The sequence below is a fragment of the Contarinia nasturtii genome, unplaced genomic scaffold (assembly GCF_009176525.2).
Source record: "Contarinia nasturtii isolate CC-2019 unplaced genomic scaffold, AAFC_CNas_1.1 Cnas_scaffold_533, whole genome shotgun sequence".
NCBI classification, from domain to species: Eukaryota; Metazoa; Arthropoda; class Insecta; order Diptera; family Cecidomyiidae; genus Contarinia; species Contarinia nasturtii.
Genome location: NW_022197885.1, coordinates 4310295 through 4336833, shown reverse-complemented (window position 1 = coordinate 4336833; position 26539 = coordinate 4310295). Strand labels below are relative to the sequence as shown.

At 33.7% G+C, this 26539-nt stretch overlaps 1 protein-coding gene across 1 annotated transcript; it reads left to right on the top strand.

The window, feature by feature from the left end:
* Positions 1-139: 139 nt before the first annotated feature.
* LOC116339519 (serine/threonine-protein kinase DDB_G0283821) lies at positions 140-25289 on the top strand. The gene is made up of 3 exons (XM_031765442.1): positions 140-3088; positions 19482-19585; positions 23737-25289. The coding sequence occupies exons 1-3, from the start codon at positions 2035-2037 to the stop codon at positions 24607-24609; spliced, it is 2031 nt and encodes a 676-aa protein (XP_031621302.1). The 5' UTR covers positions 140-2034; the 3' UTR covers positions 24610-25289.
* Positions 25290-26539: the final 1250 nt, after the last annotated feature.

Genomic DNA, 26539 nt, shown 5'->3' with positions numbered 1-26539 from the left:
TCGAACTCAGTCTGTATTCGACATCCAACGAGATACCAGCGTGTTGTCGTTTGCGTTTCGAACGCCGCTTTTTCACATCTCATCCCGATACGAAATTCAATGCAATTGTGCACAAATGCATTTTCTTAGTGTGTTCAATCGAAATTATAAATCACAGCTCTGTTTGAACTGAAGTTTTTTGAAGAAGACATTTTAAAGAAACAAAAAAATAAAATATAAATAGTAATTTGAAGAGAACGAAAAATGAAAAAGAGGAAAAATATTTTTCGTGAAAATCGACGAATTTTCATCAATTGAAATTTACATCGAAATTACTTTTATCAAACAATCATTCATACATTTTCTGCCGTGGGTCAAAGTGAAAAACAATGAAACGAATGGAATTGAAAGAAATGAACTAAAAAAAAAACTTTCCAAATAAATCGAACTCGAGTTAACGGTGTCGAAAATTCAAATTGGATTCTTTCGTTTTGTTGGCTTACATTGATTATTTGTAAAGTGGTCAAAAATTGGCAAAAGATGCACCACAATAAAAGTCGAGCATGCATTCTTCGTGAATCCGGAAACAAAACGCAACAAAAGTAAAACAGACGAAAATTACGTTGCCGCATAAAATGAACCGACTCGTTGATTTTACCGTTTGATTTATTTTCATTGTGGCGAGCCTTTACACTCGGTTAATTTGCACAGATGAAACACGCGTTTTGAGCATCATCGAACGTGTGCTACGTGATCATATGAAGAAGCTTTTTCGCCTCTCTCTCTCTCTCTCTCTCTCTGTTCTCTCGATGTGACCGAAACAGTCGAAAATCATACCGTTTTTAACAGCAGCGAATAAATAAACAGAACATTTAACTAGAGAATAATCAATATGCGCACACATCGACAAACTGAGAAAGCTAAGTGAAAGACGAAAAAAAAATTGTGCAAAATTTATTTCAACCAGTGCGCGAATTGCGATGCGGTGTGTGATACTACGAGGATAAATACAGTGACTTTTTTACTTTCACCCATTTTCCTTCGGTGAAACGATACACACCAGCCAACTTTTATTCATTCAAACGCTTTGATAGATGAATGTGTTATGTAAAACGGCGATTCTTAATTCATCGTAAAAGTGAAGACTTTTGACATGGTAAAATATTACAGCCGCAGTAATTTTGTTATGACACACGGTTCAAATTCAATTATCAGACATTGTTTTTTTGCGAGTTCAAAGATTACACACAACAAATCCCAATAAATCGAAAGGAAGAGTTGAAGTTGATTAAAACTGTATATGTGGTAAAATGTTCTTTTTGGATTCGATAGTGTTCCCACGACAACAACTCGTTTTTTGTTTTGGACTGATTACATAAATCACCTTGAATGCCATGCATTCGTGCGTTCTCACAAGCCAAGAGGAATTATTTGACAATTGAAGCCAATGAACTGTGTTGATTTGTAATTGAAAATGAAATTTTTGACATTATGAATGTGGCATCGTGGATCAGCAAACAGTTCCGAAAATTTATCAGTCAAAATGAAAAGAAGTACATTATGTTCATGTTAATTGATTATTATGTTATTTAATGTTTGCAAGTCCTAAAAAAAGAAATTTCTGCCATTTATGATGAACGAGCAAATAATGCAATCGGTGCGAATTCAGAAGAAGCCATAAAGAGAAAAAAAATGTGAAAATAAATCATATTTGATCAGCGCTGATAAAACGAACAATAAACGTAACAAAAGGAATTTACTCACGTTTAAGTGCCAAGTGGAATTTTGAACTTGACTTTTTTTCCCCTTTTACTCTTGTCGCCTGTGACGTAATCGGTAAATTGTGTAAATTGAAATTAAAAAGCAAAGAAAAAAACAACGGCAACAAGAGGTGACGATAAACTAGTGAATGAATGAGAGAGTGAGCGTGCACGGACATAAATCTGTTTAAATGTATGAAGTGCGTGACTTACGTTGGATTTTATCACAAAACCAATACCAATAAGTGGTTTGTGGCGTATAATGGTGACTTAGCGCACGGCGTTTCTGAGGTTAATGCCGATCCAACTTTTGTTAGATTGGAGTAAGGCCCTAGTGGCCATTGTATGCTCACTCCTTCTGGCCATTTCATTCATAATGTGCACGGCAAAGTCGGTTAATTTAATCGAGCCAAGCAGCGATTTTCATGTAAATCGTTCGCAGTTACTCAAGCGAAATGCCATTGAAAGTGAAAATCGGCTGATGCCCACCATACTGTCAACCGATGCAATGCCATTGAATCGTTCACTGAATCATAATCCAATTGGATTGGACACGATGAAAAATGATACGACAGTTGTGAAATGGCACATAAATACAACACAAACAACAAAGTCAGCAGTAATGATACCATCACAAATAAAAAATCGCGATTCAATTTCGCCAACACAAAAGGTGGCTACTGCAAATTATCCGTTTGATGCATCAAACGAATTAAATTTAGATACACTTAGTCAAGTTGACCAGCAACCAGACACATTTAAACATCTCAAATCACTGGCAAGCCGAACGACACATACAAACATTAAATCAAATGGTCAATATGCGGCGGACACAACAAAAATCCGAAACGAACAAAATGCCACTCAGCATGCGATAAATCTGAACAAATTCAAATCGCGGGGCAAAAATGTAGCGCATACAACCGATTCAACGGCAGCATCATTCGAAACGTACGTGCCGGTAATGCAAACCACTACACATCAATCAACCATCACAACGAAAGCATCTATTCAATCAGTATTTCTAGATCATCTAAATAATTTTAATGAAACCAAATCGCAGAACATTGATAGCATTAATAATAACGATCATTTAAATCCCAACAATCAAGATGTGGTGGACGATGCAGAGATTCTATCACGTACAGATCGTAGTGTTCATATTGCGACAAATAAACGCAAACGATTACATAACAATGAATCAAGCAATGTAGATCGTCTTGAGAGATCGGCGAATTTCTCATTGAACAGGGCCACCAAACGCATTCAAGTGCTGATTAAAGGACGTTTCATACAAATGCTAACTGATGGCACCGTCAACGGAACGCAAGACAATGACAGCGAATACAGTAAGTATATGCAAAAAAAATTTTTTTCTTGAAATTTAAACTTTGCATTTTCAATAATAAATATTTCTTCGACTTTGCGTGTGCACGTAATTACCGAAAAGCTACAATCTCAGCAGTAAATCCACTTGCATCGACCAATTGCGTTGAAATTGGCGCACGAAAGAAATGCATATTTTTTAAAAGACAAAAAAAACAACATAACGTTTGCCAAGCATTTTATCGTTGTTGTTTTTTTCGTTTCAAATCAATTTATTGTTTTTTTAAATGTTGGTGACATGTACATGTGATGATATTCTCATTTGAAATTCACTGACTGCTTTCGTTGAAATGCTCCGAAATTCATGTGAAACATCAATTGCGACACGGGCGCCAAGAAACGTAATTTTCGTCGTGTTTTGTAGAATGTGTGCTCTTTGCATCTGTTCAAAACCAGCTCATCAGCCAAGATATTCTCCTATTTCATATCCGTCATTTGCATAGTTTTCGATGACAACGACGATAGAACTAGTTACATTTTGAAAATGCCAGCAGAGAAATTGAAGAAAGTTTTTCGAATCAATAAACACAATCAAATTGATTTTAAATATGAATGAATGCTTGACATGAAATTTCTTTTATGGATCAATCTGGAATAGATTTTATCATCGTTTCTAAAATTGTCTATTTCTATTAATATGCATATGAGTTTTTATTATTCCATTTGAAAATTTGGATTCGAAATATATGCCGAAATTAATGATTTTGGGCATTCAAATGTAAAATATGATGATGTATTAATAATAGCTTATTCGAGGCATATTTTTTTTTTGCCAAAAACCGGCCTGAACATTGTTGAAGTGCTGAAGTGCGTGTGACAAAAATTGACGACCGACTTTATTAATTTCATTTCTTTTCTGCCATTTTTCCTTGGATTCAAATTGCGTACGCGAATCAAAAAGGTTTTTTATTTCAGTAAAAAGGCGTTAAATCAGAAGCCGTTAAAGAGCAAAAAACAAAACGATAAAATTGATTGTTAATTGAGCATGTATGGTGTGTGGTGGAATCAAGGCCGTCGTTCGATGACCGAAAGAAAAAAAGATCTTTTTTTTAGTTGAATCTCAAGCCAAACAAAAGTGGCCAGTTTCATTAAAATCCGCAAAGATCGAAAGGTGTTTATTTGGTCAAGAGTATAAGTGACATCAACGTCCAAAAAGACAAGACCCCCCTAGTGTGCGAAACAACAATCAATTAAAAATCATTTTCTTGATTTCGTTTCCCTTGTAATTCATTGGCTGTCAATTTGAATCAAATTACTGCACATTCGAAACCGAAATCAAAAATTCAATTTACATTTTTTTAATATTCTAATTTCTGAACGGCGTTTTAGTTACAAAATGTATGAAAATTTATTCATTGTCCCAGCGAAAGAAAAAGAAGAAGACAAAATCACCAGTCGGGTTCAAAGTATGCGACAGCAAATAGTATATTATGTGTAAATCACCATACAAGCGATTACTTTCGAAATATTCATAATACACATTGTATTTTATGTATAATTAAAAGAATGTTAATCAAAAAGAGACTTCATTTTCATCGGCCGATGTCATCAGTTTGTTATTTATGGTGGCTTCTTGTTTTCAACGTTTGTCAGCAGATATCGATTGTTTTTTTATAGTTCAATTCCAGTTGACAATGTATAATTTTCGCTAATCAAATAATTAGCATGATAGCAATAGTTGACAAATGAATGTGACACAAGTATATAAGTGAGCAGTGTGTTGGGTGGCGCAAATGGCTTTATCAACTGCTTGAAAAACTTGAAATATCAAAAATAGCTAAATATTCGCGATAGCAAACAGTGAATGTGATAATTTTAGAAAAGGCAAACATCGTTGATTACATCATGTCAAAGGTCTTTGCATTCGAAAATCTTCCCTTCTCTCTCTCTCTCTCTCTCTCTCTCTCTCTCTGTCGTCATTAAATCAATGGGCAATAATAATTTTCATCGGACAATTTGAATTTTATGTCTATGTTTACATGCGTTTCGGTATGTTTGAAATAATTTTACGAGTTTTTAATATGGCTATTAGACTGGCATGTGGGCTGAGGATAATGGTCGCCAAAAGATGCAATTGATCCTGCATTGCGAAAATTCCCGTTTGACGTCGAATCCATGACGAGCTAACGGTAGTTTGTTGATACACATTTACAGTTCGTTGATCGTTTGTTTTCTTTATCAAGTGTATCATGATCTAGTTTTTCATTTGCCCCCATAATTAATCTTCGCGTGATGAGCTGTCAGAACTCTTTTTCATTTTCTCTTACCCACGATTATTATTATCAATCAAGACCACACACTTTTAAAGGGAAAAATTATCACCTCAATCAACACATATGTCAAATTCTAGTTAATGGTCCAGGGCATAAAATCGTTACTGCACGATGAACATCGCTTTCGGCTATGTAATGTCATTACTGTCGACCTGTGAAAGTATGCACTTCCGAGATAGAGCGGTTGCCAAGCAATCTAGCTGGTTAACATGTACAATTTCATGCCCTGTAACAGGCAAATCAATTGATCAATTGAGACTCGGCAAATGATCGATATGGCAGATAAGACCAATGTAAACGGAATTCATAATATTCATTGAACGTCGGAGTGAAGAACACGATCTATATAGCGTTTCAACTGTAAACGCACCCAACCAAATATTATCATCGTTAACAATGTAACAGATACTGTTTACACGGTTTTAGCGTATGTTTTTGTATTCTATCAGCTCAAATCCAAGAAGTGCCATGTCAGAAAAACACCAACATCGAGCTCATTTCATTCAGTTATATTTAACTTTGGCGTTTGTGTGGGAAATGAAATTGAAAATGAGCACCAACATGCAAAGTCGTTTTCAAACTGAAAGTGTTTCAAATAGGCATTCTTCATGTAGAAAATTGTTTATTATTGATTGTTGAAGTTTGTTTGACTGAAAATTATAGCCGTTTTATAACTCAATAAAGTGATTTAAGCATTTGCAGCCAAAGTGTAACACGACGGAGTGGTGAAATTGCGATTTTCAAATGAAATTCTCTCACACACGCTCTTTCTTCGCTTGCATTTTGAATTGCTGAACATTCATTTTTCATGTCCATTACGGGTTTCTTCTCTTTTTTTTAGCATATTCCTCAGATATTACCGATATATGCATGTATTCATGCACTTTTTTGTTGCAAAGTAAAACACTCCGCTTTTTTTTTCAACATGAATTTATTTTTAACGGTTATTGGAGTGTTTTAACGTGTTTTGTTGCATTTGGAATTGTTCAAATCTCGATGACCATTTTTGGATAATTGCAATTTACGATTAATTTCATTGATTAGCGTTTTTTAGGTTTTCAAGGCAAGCGTGCACAGAGACATGCATATATATACACACAGACGAACACAATTTTTTTTGATTTTATACGATAAAAGTGTGTTTGAAAATGACCACCGGCACCATTTGTTTATGGTTGAGAATTGGTCGCGTTTCACTTGATATTTACAGTTTTACACCGAAATGTAATAATTGCTAGATTTATCTGTCTGTGATGCTATATTTATTTATATCAGCGATGAATAACATTCAATTATAGGCTCGAATCAATTTGAATATGACTTAAAATGCATGTTATTTGTGTGTTTGTGTGCATATATGGTGGTTCGTGTCGCAAATTACAGCTAACGAGCTATAACTTGAAGCAATTCCCTTCTTGGATTATGTTGTGTATTTTTCTTAAACACTTTGTCTCTTCGCACTCGATGTGTTTGTTCTCGGAAATGTATTCGTTTTGAGAGAAAATGCCATTCAGATGATTGCCGATGAACACGAATACCGTAACACGCTGCATCGATTAACCGCCATAAATGTGGGAAGATACAACAATTGTGTCCCTGAAGTTTATGTTTATTTTCTTCTTTGCTGAACATCTTCCACACCCCGATCAATCGATAATACCTGACATTTGCTTGGTGAAATTGCTGAACAAACTGAATCGCTTTAAAATTGTGATTTCATCGAAATTATTTCATTAGAATATTGCACTGGTTCTATTAATTATTCAATTATTCTATATAATTTACGTCAATTAAATGGATTTCGGGCTACTTTTAATGAAACTAACCAAGTTGGCACAAATCAACATTTCCTGCCTCCGACTTTTTCGCAAGAGCATTCACATCAGCACGTTCATTACAAGCAATCAGAAAGAAATTAACCGCTAAAATGGCTTGAGAACATGAAGAAATGTCAACCAAATGTGTCTATTTGACATTGAATTGAATGGCAACATCGTTTATCGCGATTCGAAAATGCATCGATATGTGATTTGCGGCCTCAAGCAAAAAAAACGTCATCTCTAACGCGCACAAGGTTAATTGGTCTGGTACACGTAAATTCTATTCTATTCATTTAATTGCGCAGAGTAAAGCAGAGCCTCTGACATGCTTTGTATTTATGGCTAAGGTCTTTTTAATCTTCCGTGAACTATCTGGATTTTAGTATAACAATGTTATTGCATTTGTGGATTTCATTGATGGCGCCAAACGATTGTGATGCATTTTCACCACACCAAGGCTTAAACGATCATTTTCACTGGTTAAATTCGATTATGACATTTTTATGGTTTTCAATGCAAATTCGTGTTCAATCCAAATGCCTGCGGCGTAATATTTATAAGCAATTCCAAATATTCGATATTTTGGATCAAATTTATTGTCTATTGTAAGCCGTATTTCTATATGGTTTACATATTTCATGAACTTTTTTCTCAAAAAAAAAAAAAAAAAAAAAAAAAAACAAACACCAAACTAAACTGATGAGATTCTAAAGTGCGGTGACCACCGAGTATTATGTTTCACGTGATTTTTTACCTTAAATTATTATCAATTTTTAAAAATTTTAATCGATTCGTCGGTTGGTTGGTTTTTTTTGTAAATCATTTACATTTTACATCGATATAAGGAATTTTTCAGAATTGAAAGAAAACGACGAAGAAACATTGTTTATGCGGCTATTGTTGAAATACACTTGGTTGAAATTGGATATGAGTTTATGATAAACATGGAATGTACGCATGTTTTTTGTTTGGAAAGCGGTACATAGTCCATTCTTACGCTATTTTTGTGTGAAAGCCATCGGATTCAACTGAAACACATGAATGGGATTGCGTCGATGTGAAGGTAAATGATCAATATGCAACGTCTAGTGACACAAAATTGATTGTTCACAATTTCGACAAGCTATGCTATTTTTAGCGAATGCAATCCATTATTTATCGTCGAGAAATGAGTCTACACCTATTCACACTATTTTCGTCTCATTTTACGTATGTTATTTCAGTTCTTAACTGCAACTCATAAATTTTTATTCAATCAATTGAATTCGAAATGTTTGTTTATACATTAAATCGATGGCGTCTTAAAAATGTAGTTTTTTTTTATTTTAAATACAAAAAAGAAATTTTGAATCGTTTGCGCAATTTTCGTTTGTCATAAAACTGCTGTATAGCATAATCAATAAAGTCGGGCGTGTTTGAAAACAATCCAAACATTAAGTGAGTTTTTTCTTCTTTGTCAGTAATCAATTCCAAAGTATGGGAATGGAGGAATGAATTTTTGTGCAAACGTTTCTAAAATTCAAGTCTAAAAGTGTCAATCAAATGCAGTGCTCGTTGAATAAACACTTCAATCGATAAATGGTTAGCAATCAATTTTTCTTTTCAACTTCAAGTGACTTATGTGGCCAACAATGTATGATCGATCAATATGTTGTGTGACAGAAGGTCACAAATGACATAAATTTCAATTTATGCTGATCAAAATAAAATTTCATCATCGTGCCAGCGTTTATTCAATCGAAATTGATAAACGAGGGAAAAATGGTCTGATTAAGTCAGAGTTTTCCGTTCTGAGCACGAGTGAATTTCAACGATTCAATTAGACAATATGTTTCTAAAATACAGAAGTAAAAATGATTTAATTTCATAACCTTATCTTATTCTTTCCCCTTTTCATTGCTCATATCAAATATTGAATGGAACAAAAGAGAGTTGTCAAATTTAAAATAAATATTTATCAAATATTCATAAGCGGATGATGAGCAAGTCGATAATAAAAGAGAACCAGCGACTGTTTCTATTGAATTCGAATGATGAATGCCATTTTGAATAATAAAAAACGCATTTTTCTCATATAAAAGCGAAAAATCGTTTCAAATAAATCTGAATTGGATTCAAATGTAACTTAAATCACCACATCCAATTGACTAAGATGTAACATTATCATTGGTCGACAAAGAAAAACCGAATTTTATCCGAATTACCGTCATCATTCATTCGGTTGAAGTGATTTTAAATCATTTCGAAGCGGAACCAAGTCGCAATCGCAACATTCAAATCAAATCGGTATAAATTTTTATTAAACTGATTTAAAAAATAAACCAACTCAATGAATTGACTGTTTAAAATGATGCCGCAATTCAATGGTCGTATGTGCGGTGTACGTGAGCATACAAAAAACGGATTCGGTCATTTTTCTGGGGACCGAGCGAACAGAAAAAAATTACGATTTCAAACAGTAACCGGCAAATTCGTTTATTTGCCAACGCATATTTTACGCATTTACAGTTCATTGAACTTGAATTCATACAGCAAGTACAGAGGGTGAACGGGCAAAAAAAAAGCGCGTGCGAATTCATTCAATTCATTTTTATTTGGAGTGTTTGATTGTAGTATACATGAAAGAGCCACACCAAAAGTGATAGGCTGCGTGATTGAGCGATAACAGTTTCAAGTCTTTCGTCCACACGCAATCACAAAAAGACAATGTGGTCTATTAAAAAATACGAGAAATTACTAATTTAAATAACATTTTCGTTCATTAGCTAAATTTCTGTTGAAATCGTCATCAATTTATGCATTGAATCAGTTTTTTATTAAAACTGATTGCATAAAGTAGCTTTCTGTGCGTATATTGAAATCAACAATATTTCCAGCACATTTCTGGAAGACAAATCAACGACATTTTATGAGCTAGATTGTTTTATTACACTTCAATAAACTGAATTGGGTTTTGTTTGTAGTATTTTTTATTTCTGTTTGGTGTTGTTGTTATGCTTCAAACGAAAAATCAAATCTTCCATCGTGTTTTTATCTGTTCGACAAAAAAAAATATTTTATTGAGGGAGAGTAATGACAATTCCATATCATTCGACTGATAAACACATTCTCTTGCCCGTGTCTCACGTTGAACAGTGACGAAGAAAAAAACCGAGTGTAAATTTTGTTTGCTTATGAGAGTTGTGAGTAATAAATTTGATTTTGAAATGAAATTTAACGGTTTCGAAAAAGGTCCGCTCGAATTAGATAAACCGGTGTATACACTTTTCATGCATTTTACAAACCGACGCGTTCCATTTGATTATTATTATGAATTTTTATTGAAAATAAATTGAATGAATTTGATAAATTAGCCACTCCATTAGATATATGGTTCATCGTTATCCACGAGCGCCAACCACACAATGAATACAAAATCAAAATGCGTATCTAACGCTAGCACATTATATTTAAAATGAAGTCATCTAAATCAAATGGTATCATTCTAAATCATGACAATCCAAAAATGAATCAGAAATAAAACAATCCACAGAGTAGTGGGCAATAATCATCGCTGCCACAATGCATTAATCTCATTGAAGTGTTAAATTTTTCTCGTCTTTAGACACAACATAACATCTAATTAAATATATTGCTTCAATGTCGAATGTCAAATAAAATTATGTTTCATACTGACAGCACTCACTGAATTCGATACGCCATTTCATGGTGTCGTTTGAGCGAACGCATCAAATGCAATTGTGTCCCTCTTTCAGTGTGTGATGCAGCGCTTCAAAAAAAGTGTCAATAAAGCGAAAAGAGAAATGTAAACAAGAGAAACATACAAAATCATGTGAACTCATAAAAAGAAACAAGATTTGTTGATTTGTGTCAACCATCGTGTCAACCGAATACGCACACATAAATCTTTAATGAAATTGAAATATTTTGATTTGATTATATCAGAATGTGTGTAAGTTTGATCAATTCAAATCAACGCATATGCATTTTGCTCTCCAAACGAGCTCGCGTTTAGTTAATAAAAAATTGTTTATGAACTGTTGCAGTGACGTCGTTTTATGCAGTTCAACCGAAGTGATTGTTTTATGACGAATGAAGATTTTATGGAATGAATTTAATGGGATTTTAAATAAAGTTTAAATGATTATGCAGCTACACTTAGGCGGAAGGAAACCAAAACAAGAACGTTGAAATGAGATGATGTCGTGTAGGAGGTGTTTAAAACAGAAATGCAAATTGTGTATTTTTAGCAGTGCAGCATCGATAAAGATATCATTAATTTCGATTTGTTCGTATAAATTTCACGGTACGATATGTGTTAATGAGATCTGACATAGGCCATCAGCCTAGAGCGAGAGAGAGTAAGAGAGAGAGAGCGTATTACATAACTCGACTTGACGCTAATATGATTGTGACAAAACGGCTAATTTCGAATTACTATTTTCTTAAATTCATATATAAGATTCGAATTGAATTGCAGAATATAAGTTAGATGCTGTAAAAATGCGATTTCATTCTGATGAGGATATGTCTGTTAATGCAAATCAAGCGTAGAAAGTTTTTTATTTTGCCGAAAATATGACACGAAAAGACTTAATTCGCATATGAAAAAGAGAAATACGTGTCGCGCATGAACTTTGGACAAAACGAGTTTTTTTTTCGATAATTTTTCGGTTCCGCATTTGGAGACACGATGATCTTATTACGTGGTAGTATATCGGTTCTTTTGTCGATCGAAAAAAGTGCCAGCTCACGGCATTAGCTGCATAAAAATGACGTGTCACACTTTAATTCAAACAGACTGAGCCTGGACCATGCATGTCATATCAACTATTCATTTGGATTCATTGACCTGTGATAAATGCAGCATTAACCCAAAAATTGCATTTTATTCAATGCGCTTCCATAAACTCTCTACCATCGCATTAAGCGTCGAGTTAATTTGCATCATTTTATGATGTTGTGAGAAATTATGAATGTTCAATAAGTCGCATAACGATTAAATTTCCATAAAAATGTGGTCATTTAGTAAGATCAGATCTTCATCGCTGAATCGATGGATTTTTTTTTTCTTTGATTTTTGAAAGAAGAAAAAACAATTCCCAGAATAAAGCAAAGTAAAATATTGAAACATTTGATACAATTTCAATGCACGAAACCATCATGATCGTTTAAATTGACACAAATCGTTGAATCGATTAGTTTGAACGATTCGATTATGTCATAACCTTAAGTAATTGTGGTCATTATTTGTGATACGATTGGAGATAATCGTGAGCAACTCTTCAAAAGAATTTCTAAATGCTCAAATAAGTTTTATTCTCATTTGAATAACTCAAACATTCCGCACTTTTTTTTCTACCTCAAAATCATTCGAAGTTTAGATAAGACGGAGATTCAAGAGGATTTTAACTGGTAGTTATTTAAATATCGAGATTTTTTTTTTGTAAGAATCAGCATGAGACAATGAGGTGAAACATAAAATCATTCCTTGATTTTAGGAGCAGAAAGAATGTTTGAAAGAACGATTAATAAATGCACAATTAGCATAAATCAGAACTCGTGCCAGGTATATATTTTAGGTGTCCGTGATAGAAACGAGTCATTCTTTCTTTATATAAAAAAAATCTTCAATCCATACGTAACTAATATTTCATTAGTTTAGCGTCTTAGCTCGACACATTCTTCAAATATAATATTTTTACGCTTAAAATGAGTGAGTTTGACAACAGGTGTAAAAAAGCCTATGTTGATACTTATTATTTGAAGTTTTACATTGTAATCCTATCGGAAACCAATTTAAGGAACACATAAATAAAACGTCGGACAAACTGTAGAGAGAGTGGCGCTATGAATTTTTAAGCCTCCTTAATGGAAAATTTACGATTTTATGTATTCATTAAAAAAAAGTCCAAAGTTAAGCATTAGCCTTATTATATTGGACGAAGTCGACGAAAAAGTGCATAAAATATGTTTTCATTAATTTGTCTACATGTTTAAAAATGAATAACTTTGTCATTTTGTGTCGATCAAAAGAAATATGTCGAAAGCCAGTGCTGAAAAAAATGTGATAATAATTTGTTTTTCTGTGGTTTTTGTTCCGCAAATGAAGAATGTTCATTGAATACGCTGATCATTTGATTAGCTTGCATTGAACCTAGGGCATAAAAAACATTGGCCAAAATGGAATCAACGTAAATAAATCAGATTAAGAGTTACGCTTTCGAATGAACGCGCATGAAACAAGATATCTTGGTTGGACAAGCGATGCATATGCTTGAAATGAGTGTATGAGCGCACGGTCGCGTCTATATTGCATTGAATGAATCAACGAAAACAGTCACACTGTCATAACATAATTAATAATTTTATTGAACAAGTATCAAAACAAGTGGCTGCGTTGTGTGTGATTTAACACGTTGCACATTCACAATCATAATCATAATCTGGTTCAGTAGAATCTCAGTGAAGTGGGTACGACGGCGATAATTTATGCAAATTTTGGCTTATCATACAAAAAAAAAGACAGCCACAACGTGCAAATTGGAAAAGAAAAAGCCATGGAGACGAAGAGGAGGAGCTAATGTAAACTGGTTGTCGATGCTCGTACACCTCAATCGAACGGCATCACAGATTCTTTCTGATAAAATGCAGTCCAATTGAAGAAACTAAAAAACATTGCCACCAAGTCCAACAATATTCTTCAATGCCTTCCGAACTAATTAATTCTTTTTTTCATAATAAGTATTAATGAACACAACAAAAAATTATGATCATTGTTTCGGATTTTTCTTCAACTTTTTTTTCATTCACCATCATCAGTGAATTCAATTTAATTCGCTCTTTTAATGGAATAAATGTAATGATTTTTAACGCATATTGATCTGAAGTCATGTTCAATTCATTGCTCACAATCGACACAGACGAACAGTCAGCTCACAGAATGGCACATTCAATTAAACACGCATCGGAAGAAAGCAAACGAAAAAAAAAACCATTTTGAATGTTTTAAAACTGGAAATTTCATTTAGAAAAAAAATCCCCGCCGACTCTCATAACATCAGCAAATTAATTGCTTCTTATCGAAAACAGGTCGGATTTACATTCATTTCAATTCACAGTTTATCAAACGAATGTCACGTATCATCACACTCTTTTTTTATTATATTCCAAAACGCGTTTGCTCATTCGTTCAATCTATTTTCGCCAAAAAATGTTAGACATATTTTTTTCGTTTTTGCGGCAAATCAATCAACTTCACAAAACCGGGAATGGTGTGTAGACACAAAAGTATCAAAGTATCTGATCTAATCATAAATGGAAGTGTCTTTTAATTGAAATGTGTATTATGACGTGTTTTATTACCGTTGAACTAGAATTTTTTCGTTTCTGGTAACTGTGTTCCTGTCATCGCGAATTAGCATAATGGAAAAAGTATCAAAATCATAAATCAATGCGAAGTGAAAGCGAAATTACTGAACCAGTTATTGAATATAATAAGAGATGGCGGATAAATGATTTTGATGCTCTGAAAAGATAAACAGTTTGGAGGCAGTTAAAAATAAACTCCTATGTCACATTTTTTTTGTTCCAACATATTTTAAGATCATTATTATGTGGTGTAATGGAAATGAGATGATTTACCGATGCGGAAGAAAATGTGATTACGACGGTAATGGATTATTTTTTTCCAGTAGTACATCCAACTGCCTTTTTTTATACCGTGCCGGAATTTTTACGACCCTTCTAATGCATGCAATAAAAAATAAACCAACAATACTGAGTGCGTTTTTTTCTTGGTACATTGCCCCGGCACAAGAGACACAAAAGACAACTATCAAATACGCTGAAATCGAGGTCATATTTATCGAATAAATATTGTTGCATTTTTTGAATTCATTCTGATTAAGCATGATAATCACAGTTTATTTGCTAAACTTGAGCGATAAACCAATGATAAAATGCATCAAAATTACCGTAATTGACATAGAAGATCCACACACAGAGATAGAGAATTTTGAGATCTAAGAACATAATTTTTTTTATTGCTTTATTTCAAATTCCAAAGAATTCATCTTGTAAATGAGCCCAAAATTTATTGCACTTAAAAACAGATTTCTTTTTTTTTGTCTGAATTATTTATTTTAAGTGGCATCGAATTGCAGTTGTAGTGCACACATTTCGTTTTGTGTGTGCGTGTTTTTTTTCTGCAATGATATGAAAATGAATAGAGGAATTGCCGTAAGGAGCGGGGCGAAGCAACGAACCAGAGCCTCAAATATAAATATCATAAATATTTAATTTATGCGTTTTTTCCGCATTTGTTTACTTGTTGCATACGTTCGCCTTTTTCTTCTTCTCGACATCATCGTTCCAGAGGGTGCATTTTCTCATTCATGTTTGGCTTTTCGCTTTCATTCACAAATACTCTTCCTTTTCGCTCGAATTTTAAACATAGACAATTGGTATGTTCTACAGTTCTCCTTTTGTTCGGCAGAGATATAGATTTTTTTTGTTATTCATTCAGTCATCCGCTCTTGAAAAGTCGATCCATATAGTGTGTGTGCGTGCGAGAGAAGTGCGAATATGGCATTAATTTTATGTTATTGCACTTGAAACCCAAGATGAAAACCGTTGTCGTGTAATCGGAGCAAGAAAGAGAACGAGAAAAAAATGAGAAAAAAGGACCAAACGTCATAAATCGTATGCGATTGAATTGCTATTTATTGTGTGCACATTGAAATGCATTTGTTCACCATACGTGCTCATTCTTCGATCGAGTGCATTTTAATCACTTCATTTGAACCGATTTTTTTTTTGTTTTGTTCAATGCAATCGGTATTCTTTCGTTTCATCTGCTGTTGTTGTTTGTGCGCCGCCACCAATATTCAATAAATTATTCAGGTTTTTTGTTTCGCTTATTTTTGTTGCTTATGAATAATCGAAATGCAGCATATGAAACATCATCGATTGGTCGGTTTGTTGTCACAACCACAGAACTGGGGAAATGTACTTTTTTCTTTATGCGCATTTTTTTGTTGCTGTAATTCAATTTCAAGTAGGGTGAAAGCAAATGAAGCCAATCTTTAACCAATTCATTGATTACATTGTAATTGTTGCGGTTCGTATCACATTTTATCTCTTTGAATAAAAAAAAATGTTGTCAGTTTGGTGAAAGAACATCTCGTATTGTTTGGTGAGAGAACATCGAAATCACGAAAATGTCTTCATTTACGGCGAATCATTTTGTATCCTGCAGCGTCATTAAAAATGCAAAATTCATTTTTTACCGACACTTTTTGCGTAACATAAACATTAAATATTAGTATTTCGAGAAAACTGTATGATATCTCTTTGTAAATTGTTCGTCTTTCGACAAAGTAAACTTTCTTGAGAAAACTTACGAAAAAGACCGAAGCTAATCTGAAATACGAAAAAAGATTCATTTCCGATGGAAACGTGTTCCAAATTCATTCAAATCCCGCGCAGATATTAGAAAATAGATAGAGTGTTCTCTTAGTGATAAGCTAGAAAATAGATAATTTTCTCATGCTCTACACTTCTCTTATAGTTCTATAGTTTTTTTTTTCACCTACTCGATTTTAGCTATGATCGCATTTTTCAAATAGTTCATTGACTTCGGAATTTTGTTTGCCTAAAAAATTGAATTTTATTGGATTTAAAGTTGTGCTCGTGCGTATTTAGCAAAAAAAAATGTATTGTTTATTCAGCTTTACGCAATTACGCTTACTGTTGAAAAAAACTATGCATGTTTTTCATTCCAAATTCTGTATAACCGCAGGTCAAATCGTTTGAACCGTACAACAACGAAAAATGAAAGGTGCTTCCAGCCAATTCAACGTTGTTTATATATCATAAATAATTTTAACACAAACAAACATGCGAGTATGTTTTGAGGTACGCACATGAGACAAAGTCGATGTTTCTGCTCCCATCACTCATTTGTCATGTTATCTATTCAGCGCAATCTTATAACAACTTTGCCTCGTAATCGATTATTTATCAAAAAAACTACAAGAAAAGAAAATGTAACGTCAATATAAAAAAAAGTCACACAATGAGAAGAAAAAAACTGTTTGGCGCGTATGTAAATAAGTGACAGGTCTCATTTCAACCGAACGAATGGACGAAGAGGGAAAAAAACGCTGAGAGAAATAAATTACAAAAAGGAGAAAACAAAATATGGAAACACGAGAATATTAAATTATTCTATGTTGACATGATTGCGTACAACTAATAAAGTCGTCGATAAATTTGCTTACATAAAGGCTCTACATGAATAAAAAAAGAAGAACGAATTAATATTGAGACAAGAGAGGCTGTGACTGAATGGCTGGGCTCAAATCAAAGGCAAACACTTGCTTTGTTGTTATACACAAAGATAATGACTTAATTTGAAACTTTGAAACGATCAGAGAGACATCGGTATTGTGGTAGCCAGTTACGTAGGCCGCTTTTTTTTCTCTTCTCTCATTGTGTTCGTGTGTCAGAATGCTTTTAAAAATCACGAATACACCTTTCGCAGCGGATATTTCGCGTGTACAAAAAGCTTACTGATATTTGCGTACGACGAAAAAAAAATAATAATACAAAAGACAAAGGAAAGAGCGATTAAGGCAAGCAAATATTTGTACGACAAACTACACGATATATAAATCGTCAGCAGAAATGATAAATCGACTTACAAAATACCGCTCGTGTTCGTATCGTGTTAAATGTTAAAATCGTTTTTTTTCTATTCTCGTTTAAAAATAACTGTCCATCAAACAAATTAGAAAATTGCGTGAAAAAATGGCACTTTGATTTAAAAGAAGTTTGATACAAAAATTTATATGTCATTCACACGCCGAAACAAATTATTACCATTTTGTTAATGAAACTTCCACTCGAACATAAACACGCCCGACAAAAAAAAAAGATATAGTTTCGATGAGAGAGTGATAGCTGTGACGATGATAGTGTAATTTTTTCGGCCAATACATTGTTATGTTTTTGACGAGATAAAATTTATCACATGATTCATTCGCGTCCCGTATTATTATCGTCATACAGACACTCCTCGCCGGCAAAAGAAAATCAACAATCGCTTGATTCGTGATAGAATTTGAATTGAAAAATGTGTGAGACCTATTGAATGTGTCGCGTTAATCGTGATGCGTGGTCCCTTACAATCAATTCAATGTTCAGCTATTCGTTCACCTACGCATCATCGTTATTCAAATTGCTCCTACAATTGCAAATAGTCGTTTAAACATTTGTTGTTAGGTCCATTGAAATTATGCGGAAAATTACATGCGGTCGATTTAAAAATGGAAACGATCGAAAATAACGACGGCTCGATAAAATTGTTTCTTCTTTTTGTTCAAAAAAAAGCAACACGAGCCAATAAAAACCAAAATATTGCACAACGAATATGATTAATTGCATCGATGCGATCAAGTGACACCATTTCACAGTTTGCACTCAGCATTCTATTTAAAGTAATTGAAAGTGTGCGTAGTCGCCAATTTTGTCATTGCAACAACAACATCGATTGCGCCAGACAAAAAAAAACAACGCTACAATTGGTTCTTTCGAGAAGAAAGAAATTCGAATCGATTGTAATCGTTGCAGCGAACAATGACCCGTTTCGTCTATTCAAACCATTTATTGGCAACGAAAAACTAAACTTCTCGTGTAAATAGCATAAAATTAAATGCACTCAACTCTAGTGGTCAATGATCTACCGCGCGCCAATTTCATGAAATCAAAAGTATCGTTTACATTGAAAATGGTCTCGAACACGAATCGATAAAATAAAACACGAATCCAGAATCAAATGACAAAAAAAGAATTCAAGAAGAAAAGAGACTATCATTCTAACAATGAGTACACGCACACCAAAACGAAAGGAGTTGGTGTTGTTCGTTGCAGTTGAACATGCTGTTGAAATTCAATAAAAGTGCAACAAAACGAGAAAGTGTCACACAGTCGAAATAAACAACTAACTTCGCATGTTATATGGACCACCAAGAATTTCGCTGGCGCAAAAATGAAAGAAAAAAGCAGAGCACAATTTGTTTTTATTCTTTTCTCGGCGCACTATCGATGCTATAAACTCAATAATCAAATCAAATGGATTCGGTTGTTGTATTTAATGCATGTTTTTCCGCTGTCTGGTCATTGGCTTCTTTCTACCTTAGGGATAATACCCAACAATGTATGTTATTTAATTCGTTGCTTTTTTTTTTGTCTTTTTCCAGCAATTTTGCAGCGGAACACCGTCGATGTGGGACAAATTCGATTGATTGGGATCGCAACTTGTCTGTATCTTTGCATGGATTCATGTGGAAATTTGTACAGTTCGGTATGTATTATTTTTTGTTTGTTATTTTTCTTTTTTGTTATATTTCGAAACAAATGTAGCGAGCAAATTTGGAAGAATCAATCGAAATGAAATGGAGACAGTCAGACAAAATATATGAAGACGGTTGAAATTGTTTTCTCATTGCATCACATTCACGACATCATGAAAACAAAAAAAAAAAGAAATGTTTACTTCAAAGTGGTTTTTTCGGTGAAAACCCTTTCTATTCGGCTTTAGGTAAAACAGATATCCAGTCGCGGTGCATTCATTGAGTGCCTTAATACAGTCGTAAAAACGTATGTGTTGAAATAATCGTCACACAAAATAAAACCAAATGAAAGGAAACTGTCGCTTAAAATGCCATAAATATGTCAACAATTAGAAGCGCTTTTCTTCCATGATCAAAGATTTGTGCATTTTGAGTGTGAAAATGTCGATTTTACAAAATGCATTTCTTGGTTTATTTCCGAAAATGGGGCAATGCGCAACTTATTTTGACACAGCATTTGAATGTATGCATTTGAATTTGATGGAAGTGTGTCGTCAATTATATGCTTGTTTACAAACAAACCTAATTGACTGATTGTTCCGTGTTGTTGCATCGTCATTGAAAAGAAAAAAAACGAATGACTTTTCAAATGTTCGACCTATTTGAAATTTTGTTCCAAATTTATCGAAAAACGATCATTCGCAACACACAGTATAGACGTTTGAATTGAAAGTGCATCGTAAAACCGATATGCAATAAAAATACAATCGTAGTCAATGCAATATGACATGTCACACTACTGATTGTATTCATTTTTCAAATTCAAGTACTAATTAAAACATTTCTCCTTCCAAAGGATTCACAACGCCACCATTAAAACAGAGCTATTATGCTTAAAAACAGTTAATAAACACTGATGGTGCGATCATTTACGAGAGCAAGAGAGAGATGCAAAGAGAATAAACTAAAGAAGAAGGAAGAGAGCGAGTGAGAGAGATAAAGATAGATAGACGATGGAATCGATATGTAATGCGCAAAACAACTCCAAAATGAGATGTAATAAATGTCGCTTTCACCCGAATAACGTTCAAACTGCATCAAAATGTTGTAAGCAATAGCAATTACAACCCTCAATGAAGTATACAAACAAACGCTCACACATATTGAATGTGCGCGTATTGAAACCAAATGCGCCTTTTATTCAGCATCGTACATTGCCGACTCTACCATACGCATATATATATAATATTGAGGCGCTCTGCGTTCAAAGTTTATCTGCTTCGAATCTATTTCGAATTTATCACCCTTTTTATTGTTTCTCATCTACGGTGCATCCTTCTCGTATTTCGTCTCAATTGCTTTCATCGTGCCATAGCGCAGTGATAGCCCGCACCAAATATAACGAACCTCAAAGGTGATGCGAACGAATGTACGCATTTTACTCGAAATGAGAAACATTTCTTTCTTTTTTTCTGATTTTCAAAAGAGATTCAAAAAGAGAAGAAGAAAAAAAACTGTAATTGGTTCCTGAATGCTGTCAATGGTGTCAAATAAATATAACAATTTTATGAGACTCACACTCAATCATGCGACAGTTAGAAAGCCAATCATATCAATTTACACATTTTTTTCGAGAGAGAAAGATGCGATCAGTACTGACAGTGCACACCCAATCGGCACGCAAAGGATGAAGGACCACTGTCTCAATTACATTTTGTCTGTAATCGATTTCATTCTTGTTCTTCTTTCTCTCTCTCTCTTTCTCTAGTTCAATCTATTGTTGTTGGCCTTAACATACAAAAGACGATAGATAAAAACATTGACATCGGGTCATCAATGCGGCAATGTGTCGCATTCATAATCAGCTGCATGTTCAATGTCAATATGTGCGGGCGGGTGGCCAGTCAAATCCAATCGCAATTCGATTTTCGAAAATTCATATGTTTCGCATAAAATTTAATTACCGTCTTAAACATAATTTACAATCGAAAAATCGACAAGAATACAGACCATAAATATTGAATCGGTCTTTGTACGAAATTGCTCTAAATCATGCATAAGATATTTATGACTGGAACTGATTGTCAATGTGTACAAATCTAGAGCAATAAAATGAAGAGAAAGTGTCGAATTTTACAGAGCATTCGGAAATTATGCGAAATAAGCGGCAGTAAAATGTAAAATTTGTATTGAAATTTCCGTCTATGCATGATATCTCGACTTTCTGGGCGGCCGCATCCATATGTGTGAATTAAAATGGAAATCCGGGCGATAATAAACGCTTCGTAATTCAAGGCGAAGCGAACAATTTCAAATGATTTTCGGAATCGAGTCGTCATTTTTGAAGAATTCAAATATTCTAATATGAAGAGTTTTTTTTCTCGAATGGGTCAACATGTTTTACATTTGCTATGAATCATTCAACATCAAAAATCAAATCCATTCAATGAACCCTTTAAAATTCTTTGGAGAATAAAGAAACGAGAACAAAAAGAATGTCAATTATGAAAATGGAAAAGTCGTATGACAACTCAAACATGCACCTAAATCAATAATTTTTATTTATTTTTTAATCGCGCTTCAATGTTCCATCGACAGCGCTCATTTAAGCGATTTTAAAGGCGAACACAAAAATGTGAATGCCCCACAGATTTCTTGCTTTTCATAAATGGCTCACAAAATCTTCATTCACGATGTGATGAAAGAAAATTACCGCTCGTTTATTTACTCTTCACATAATTTTCGCTTATCAATTTCGGTGTGTGTTGTTTTTTTTGTCTCGCTGTTAAATTCGTAAAGTTTATAATATACGTATGTATCCATGAGATCACTTTAATAAAACAAAACACAAAAAATCATCCAGTTGGAGAGCCATAAATTTCATTTCAAATTGACGGCGTCAGTTGCCGTTTGTGATTATGATAAAGTTCTGGACACTTGAAGCGCAACAATTAACAGTCGATCACCTCGTTTCTCTGATCCGTTCTCATACTGAATGTGCTCAATATTAATGGACAGTTTATGTGGTCGTGTGTGTGTATGTGTTACGTCTAACCTAAGTAATATGTACCATTTGTGCGTGTATCTTATCGCAGGCGCCATGTGAGGCACACAACATGTCAAACGCCTGACTTTTATTAATTTGACGAGGCTGAATATTTACGACACTCTGCGCAATCATTGTACAATACACATTCAATTCTTCGAAAAAAATCCAAAGAAGAGAAAAAATGTCAATCGCTTGACTTTATTACCTACAAAAAATAACATGATTCACAATCCTGAATATAATCAATTTATTTGTTGAACATTTACAATTTCGTATTATTCTATTTTTGAATAAAAGTATGCCGTTTTATTACTTCAGCAATTATCACGTTTATGACCGGTAGGTTGACAAAGCGAAATGATCGCAATCACACTGTGTCTGCTCCATTTTCGGTACAATCCATTGATTGTACAGAAAATGCTAAACCGTAGAATGGATCTATTAGCCCGTAAATGGTGCGAGAATATACCAATTTAATATTCATTTGAAATATGTGGGCGAAAATGTAAATCACATCGCGAACATTTTATCGATTCATGTCTTAATTTGGTTTTACAAATTTTGATATTAATCTCCGCAATAAAATGTCAATCTACCATTGGTAGACTACAAGATGGTGTTCGTGTCAGCAAATGGTAATTCAAATAGAAATTCAAGATTGGCAAATTAGCAATTTAATTGAATTGATTTTGAATTCAAACGGTTTGCGAAATTAACACAATGTGAAAATCTCACATATTTTAATTTGACTCTTATAACTTTTTCTTCAGCGATGAATGGCCGGCTCTATGATGAGAACCAAAGTTTAAACCCATCCATCTTGGAGCTAAAACGTTCATATGACCGCATTGAAATTGATTAGATTCTGAGATAAAAAAATCTTGTAACAATAATCCGTCAATCAATATGTTTTTTAATTGCCATATTTCTGTTTTTGCATTTTCGATCAATTTTGCTCTGCGACATTCACAGAGATTGTTTTTAATTAAACATCATAAAGAAAACATATGTATCATCGACACTCATACAGAGATAGAGAGAGAGGGAGAGAGAGAGATCCACACATTTCAATTTATCTCTATATATTTTATATCTATATTTTTTTTCTTGCAGCGTGAATTTACAAACGATTGCATATTTAATGAGCGACTGGAAGAGAATTACAACTACTATACATCGACACATCATTCGAGTGCATTGCGTACATATTATGTGGCCTTGAATCGTCTGGGTGTTCCGCGCAAAACCCATTTGCCATCTAATAAACCTTTGGGTAAATTATCAACATATGTAAAAGCATTTACATTGACCGTGCCAGAGCATCGGTCCGATGCTGTAATTGGTAAACGTTTTGGATTCAATCACGTTAAGCACGGTATTAAGCATTTATGTGAGTCGGGAAAACAGCTTATGGAACTCACTACGAAACAATTAGTCTATCCGGAATGCAATAGTGGTGGCGTCGGCAGCGTCATCAGCAGCAGCAGCAGTGGTAGTAGTAATGGTAGCTTAAGTAAAAAACAACAACCAAATCAGCACATTCGACACGCGAACACAAATCATACACGTCGTCTAGCTCCTGCATCGCTGACCGATCGAGGATCGAACCGGAAAAACATTATCGACGACACCGCTGTCGTCACGAATATTGCAAAAGGTAGCAATTGCAATTCTGAGCAATGCCCCAAGAAAAAGAAAAATAACGGACATCGCGGAAATAACAACAACAATAATAAGAAAAATACGAAAAAGCTGAATATGAAAAATTCAAAGTCGAGATCGAATAAAAAAGTTCAAAGCACAACAATTAGAACAACAACGACCACAACAACAACCACAGAAAGTGCCATGTCAGACAATCCAGCACTCGACAACGATAACTATGAAGATGAATTGGATTATTCGGAGTCCGTTCAATTGCCATCGAATGGCCAAATTTCTGTCGGCATTGCCAGCGATGAAAACTATAGCGATAGCGACAAATAAAACGATTTCATGTGTCTAATGTAATAATTTGTATATAGCATTCAACTCATACACACAATTAATTTCTTTCAAAACAAAACACAAAAAAAAGAATACTTAACCACAAACTGCGTTCATTCAACATTTTCTTTTTTTAAATTATATTCATACTTTTTAGCAATAGTAAGCGTAGCATAAAGAAAATCTCAGGTTATATTCTATACAATTTCATTCGTTTAAGCTTACATTTAGATATGATTAGTGAATTTCAAACTGATTTAATATATAAGACAGTTTTAAAAATTGACACCAATCAACAATTCTTTTCTTCTTCTGTTCTACGAAGCAAACAAAACAATCACAAACAAATAAGCACACGTTTCTACAAATATTATAACACCATACTCGCATGTTAGAATGTAAAAAGTCGTTAAATTATAAACACAATATACTACTTAGCTAGCTTTCATTTAATCTATCTATATATAAAATGCATTTTTCATTCATTTTTTTTACTATCGCGACCAAATTCATGCTAAATTAAATGCAATGCAAAGTTTACTTTAGATTTTGAGTTCATCATAGAAAACGAAATAAACATAGTGTATATGTTCGAAATTTATCCCATCAATTGATAAATTCTCGAATCTCTTTATCCCATTTATTTTATTAATTTTTAATTAAGAGTGACTAGTCTAACTGAGGCGAAAGAAAAGTGTTTTTTTTTTTTTAAATTAAGTTACATTTACAAAGATTAATGTTATACTGTGTATTTTATTTGTGTGAACTAAATTATTTTATCGCTAATTTTATCGCAATATCATCATTTTATTTCTTTCCATTTCGATACATACAAAAAGTACACATGCATAAATGTGTGTAATTGAATTTAAGGCAAATCATTTTGTGTATAAATATTTCGTCGTGAATTTTCTTGCCATTTAGCTCCTTTGGTTTCATTTTTGATAAATAGCATTTTAAGACGCTGACACATGCACCGCAAAGTGAACAATTAAAAACCAATATCGTTGCTCATTTATCATCATTTTATAAGCTCATGAAAAATTAATAATAAATAAAATGACAAAAATTTAATAATCGATCCATGCATTTCAATCTTGTTTCATAAGAATCGAAGAAAATCTTTTAGAGAACACATACTGAATAGAATGAGCGTAAGTATATACATTTTAATTATTCACTATAGAAACGATCGCATACTTGGTGGCTTCGATGAAACATGACTTGCAACGGTCAACGCAAAATAAAAATCGAAGTGAATGACTGAATTAATCAATTCCATGGCATAAAATCATTCAAATATTATCAGATACGCATCTCGGTCTAATGGTCGTTTCAACATCATTAAATATTTGCTACAAAAAAATCGCTGGATTGTCGTTGGTCTTATATGTTAATTCATTGAGCGATAACAAAACAAGATTTTGCAAGAGTAAATCTACGCTAGGCGAATGAGTAAAAAATGTTATTTGCTTAGAATGAGAGAGTGACGCACACAAACAGATAAATTTTCCGTTGTTTTTGATGCGTGTATGTGACACGATGTTTAAATATGCGAAATTGTCGCCAAAAAAAATTTTCGGTGAGATGCTCACGTAGACCAGTGATTTCGCAGTGTGTGTGAAACGAAACTGGATGATAATATTCATCTTGATAAAAATGACATGCCACTTACCCAGAGAAGTTCAATTGATTTCGTGCTCATAAAAGTAATTTCTAATTTTGTTTATTTTCAATTGATTTTAATGAATTCATTCAATTGAAGCGAGAGAGAACAGCGCACGAAAACTAAAGTTTAAAAAAAAATTCTACTTCATTATTATGCATTTCGTATACCATACGATATATTCAGACGCCAGTGTCTGCATTGCAGCGCTTCTGCCCAGCAAATTGATAATTGGTAATGCCGTTTGCTCCAGTTTAAAAGTTT

Coding starts and splice junctions, on each gene's coding strand:
- LOC116339519 (XM_031765442.1), top strand. CDS start 2,035: ATGCCGATCCAACTTTTGTTAGATTGGAGTAAGGCCCTAGTGGCCATT. Junction 3,089..19,481: donor AGACAATGACAGCGAATACA/GTAAGTATATGC, acceptor GTCTTTTTCCAG/CAATTTTGCAGCGGAACACC. Junction 19,586..23,736: donor GTGGAAATTTGTACAGTTCG/GTATGTATTATT, acceptor TTTTTCTTGCAG/CGTGAATTTACAAACGATTG.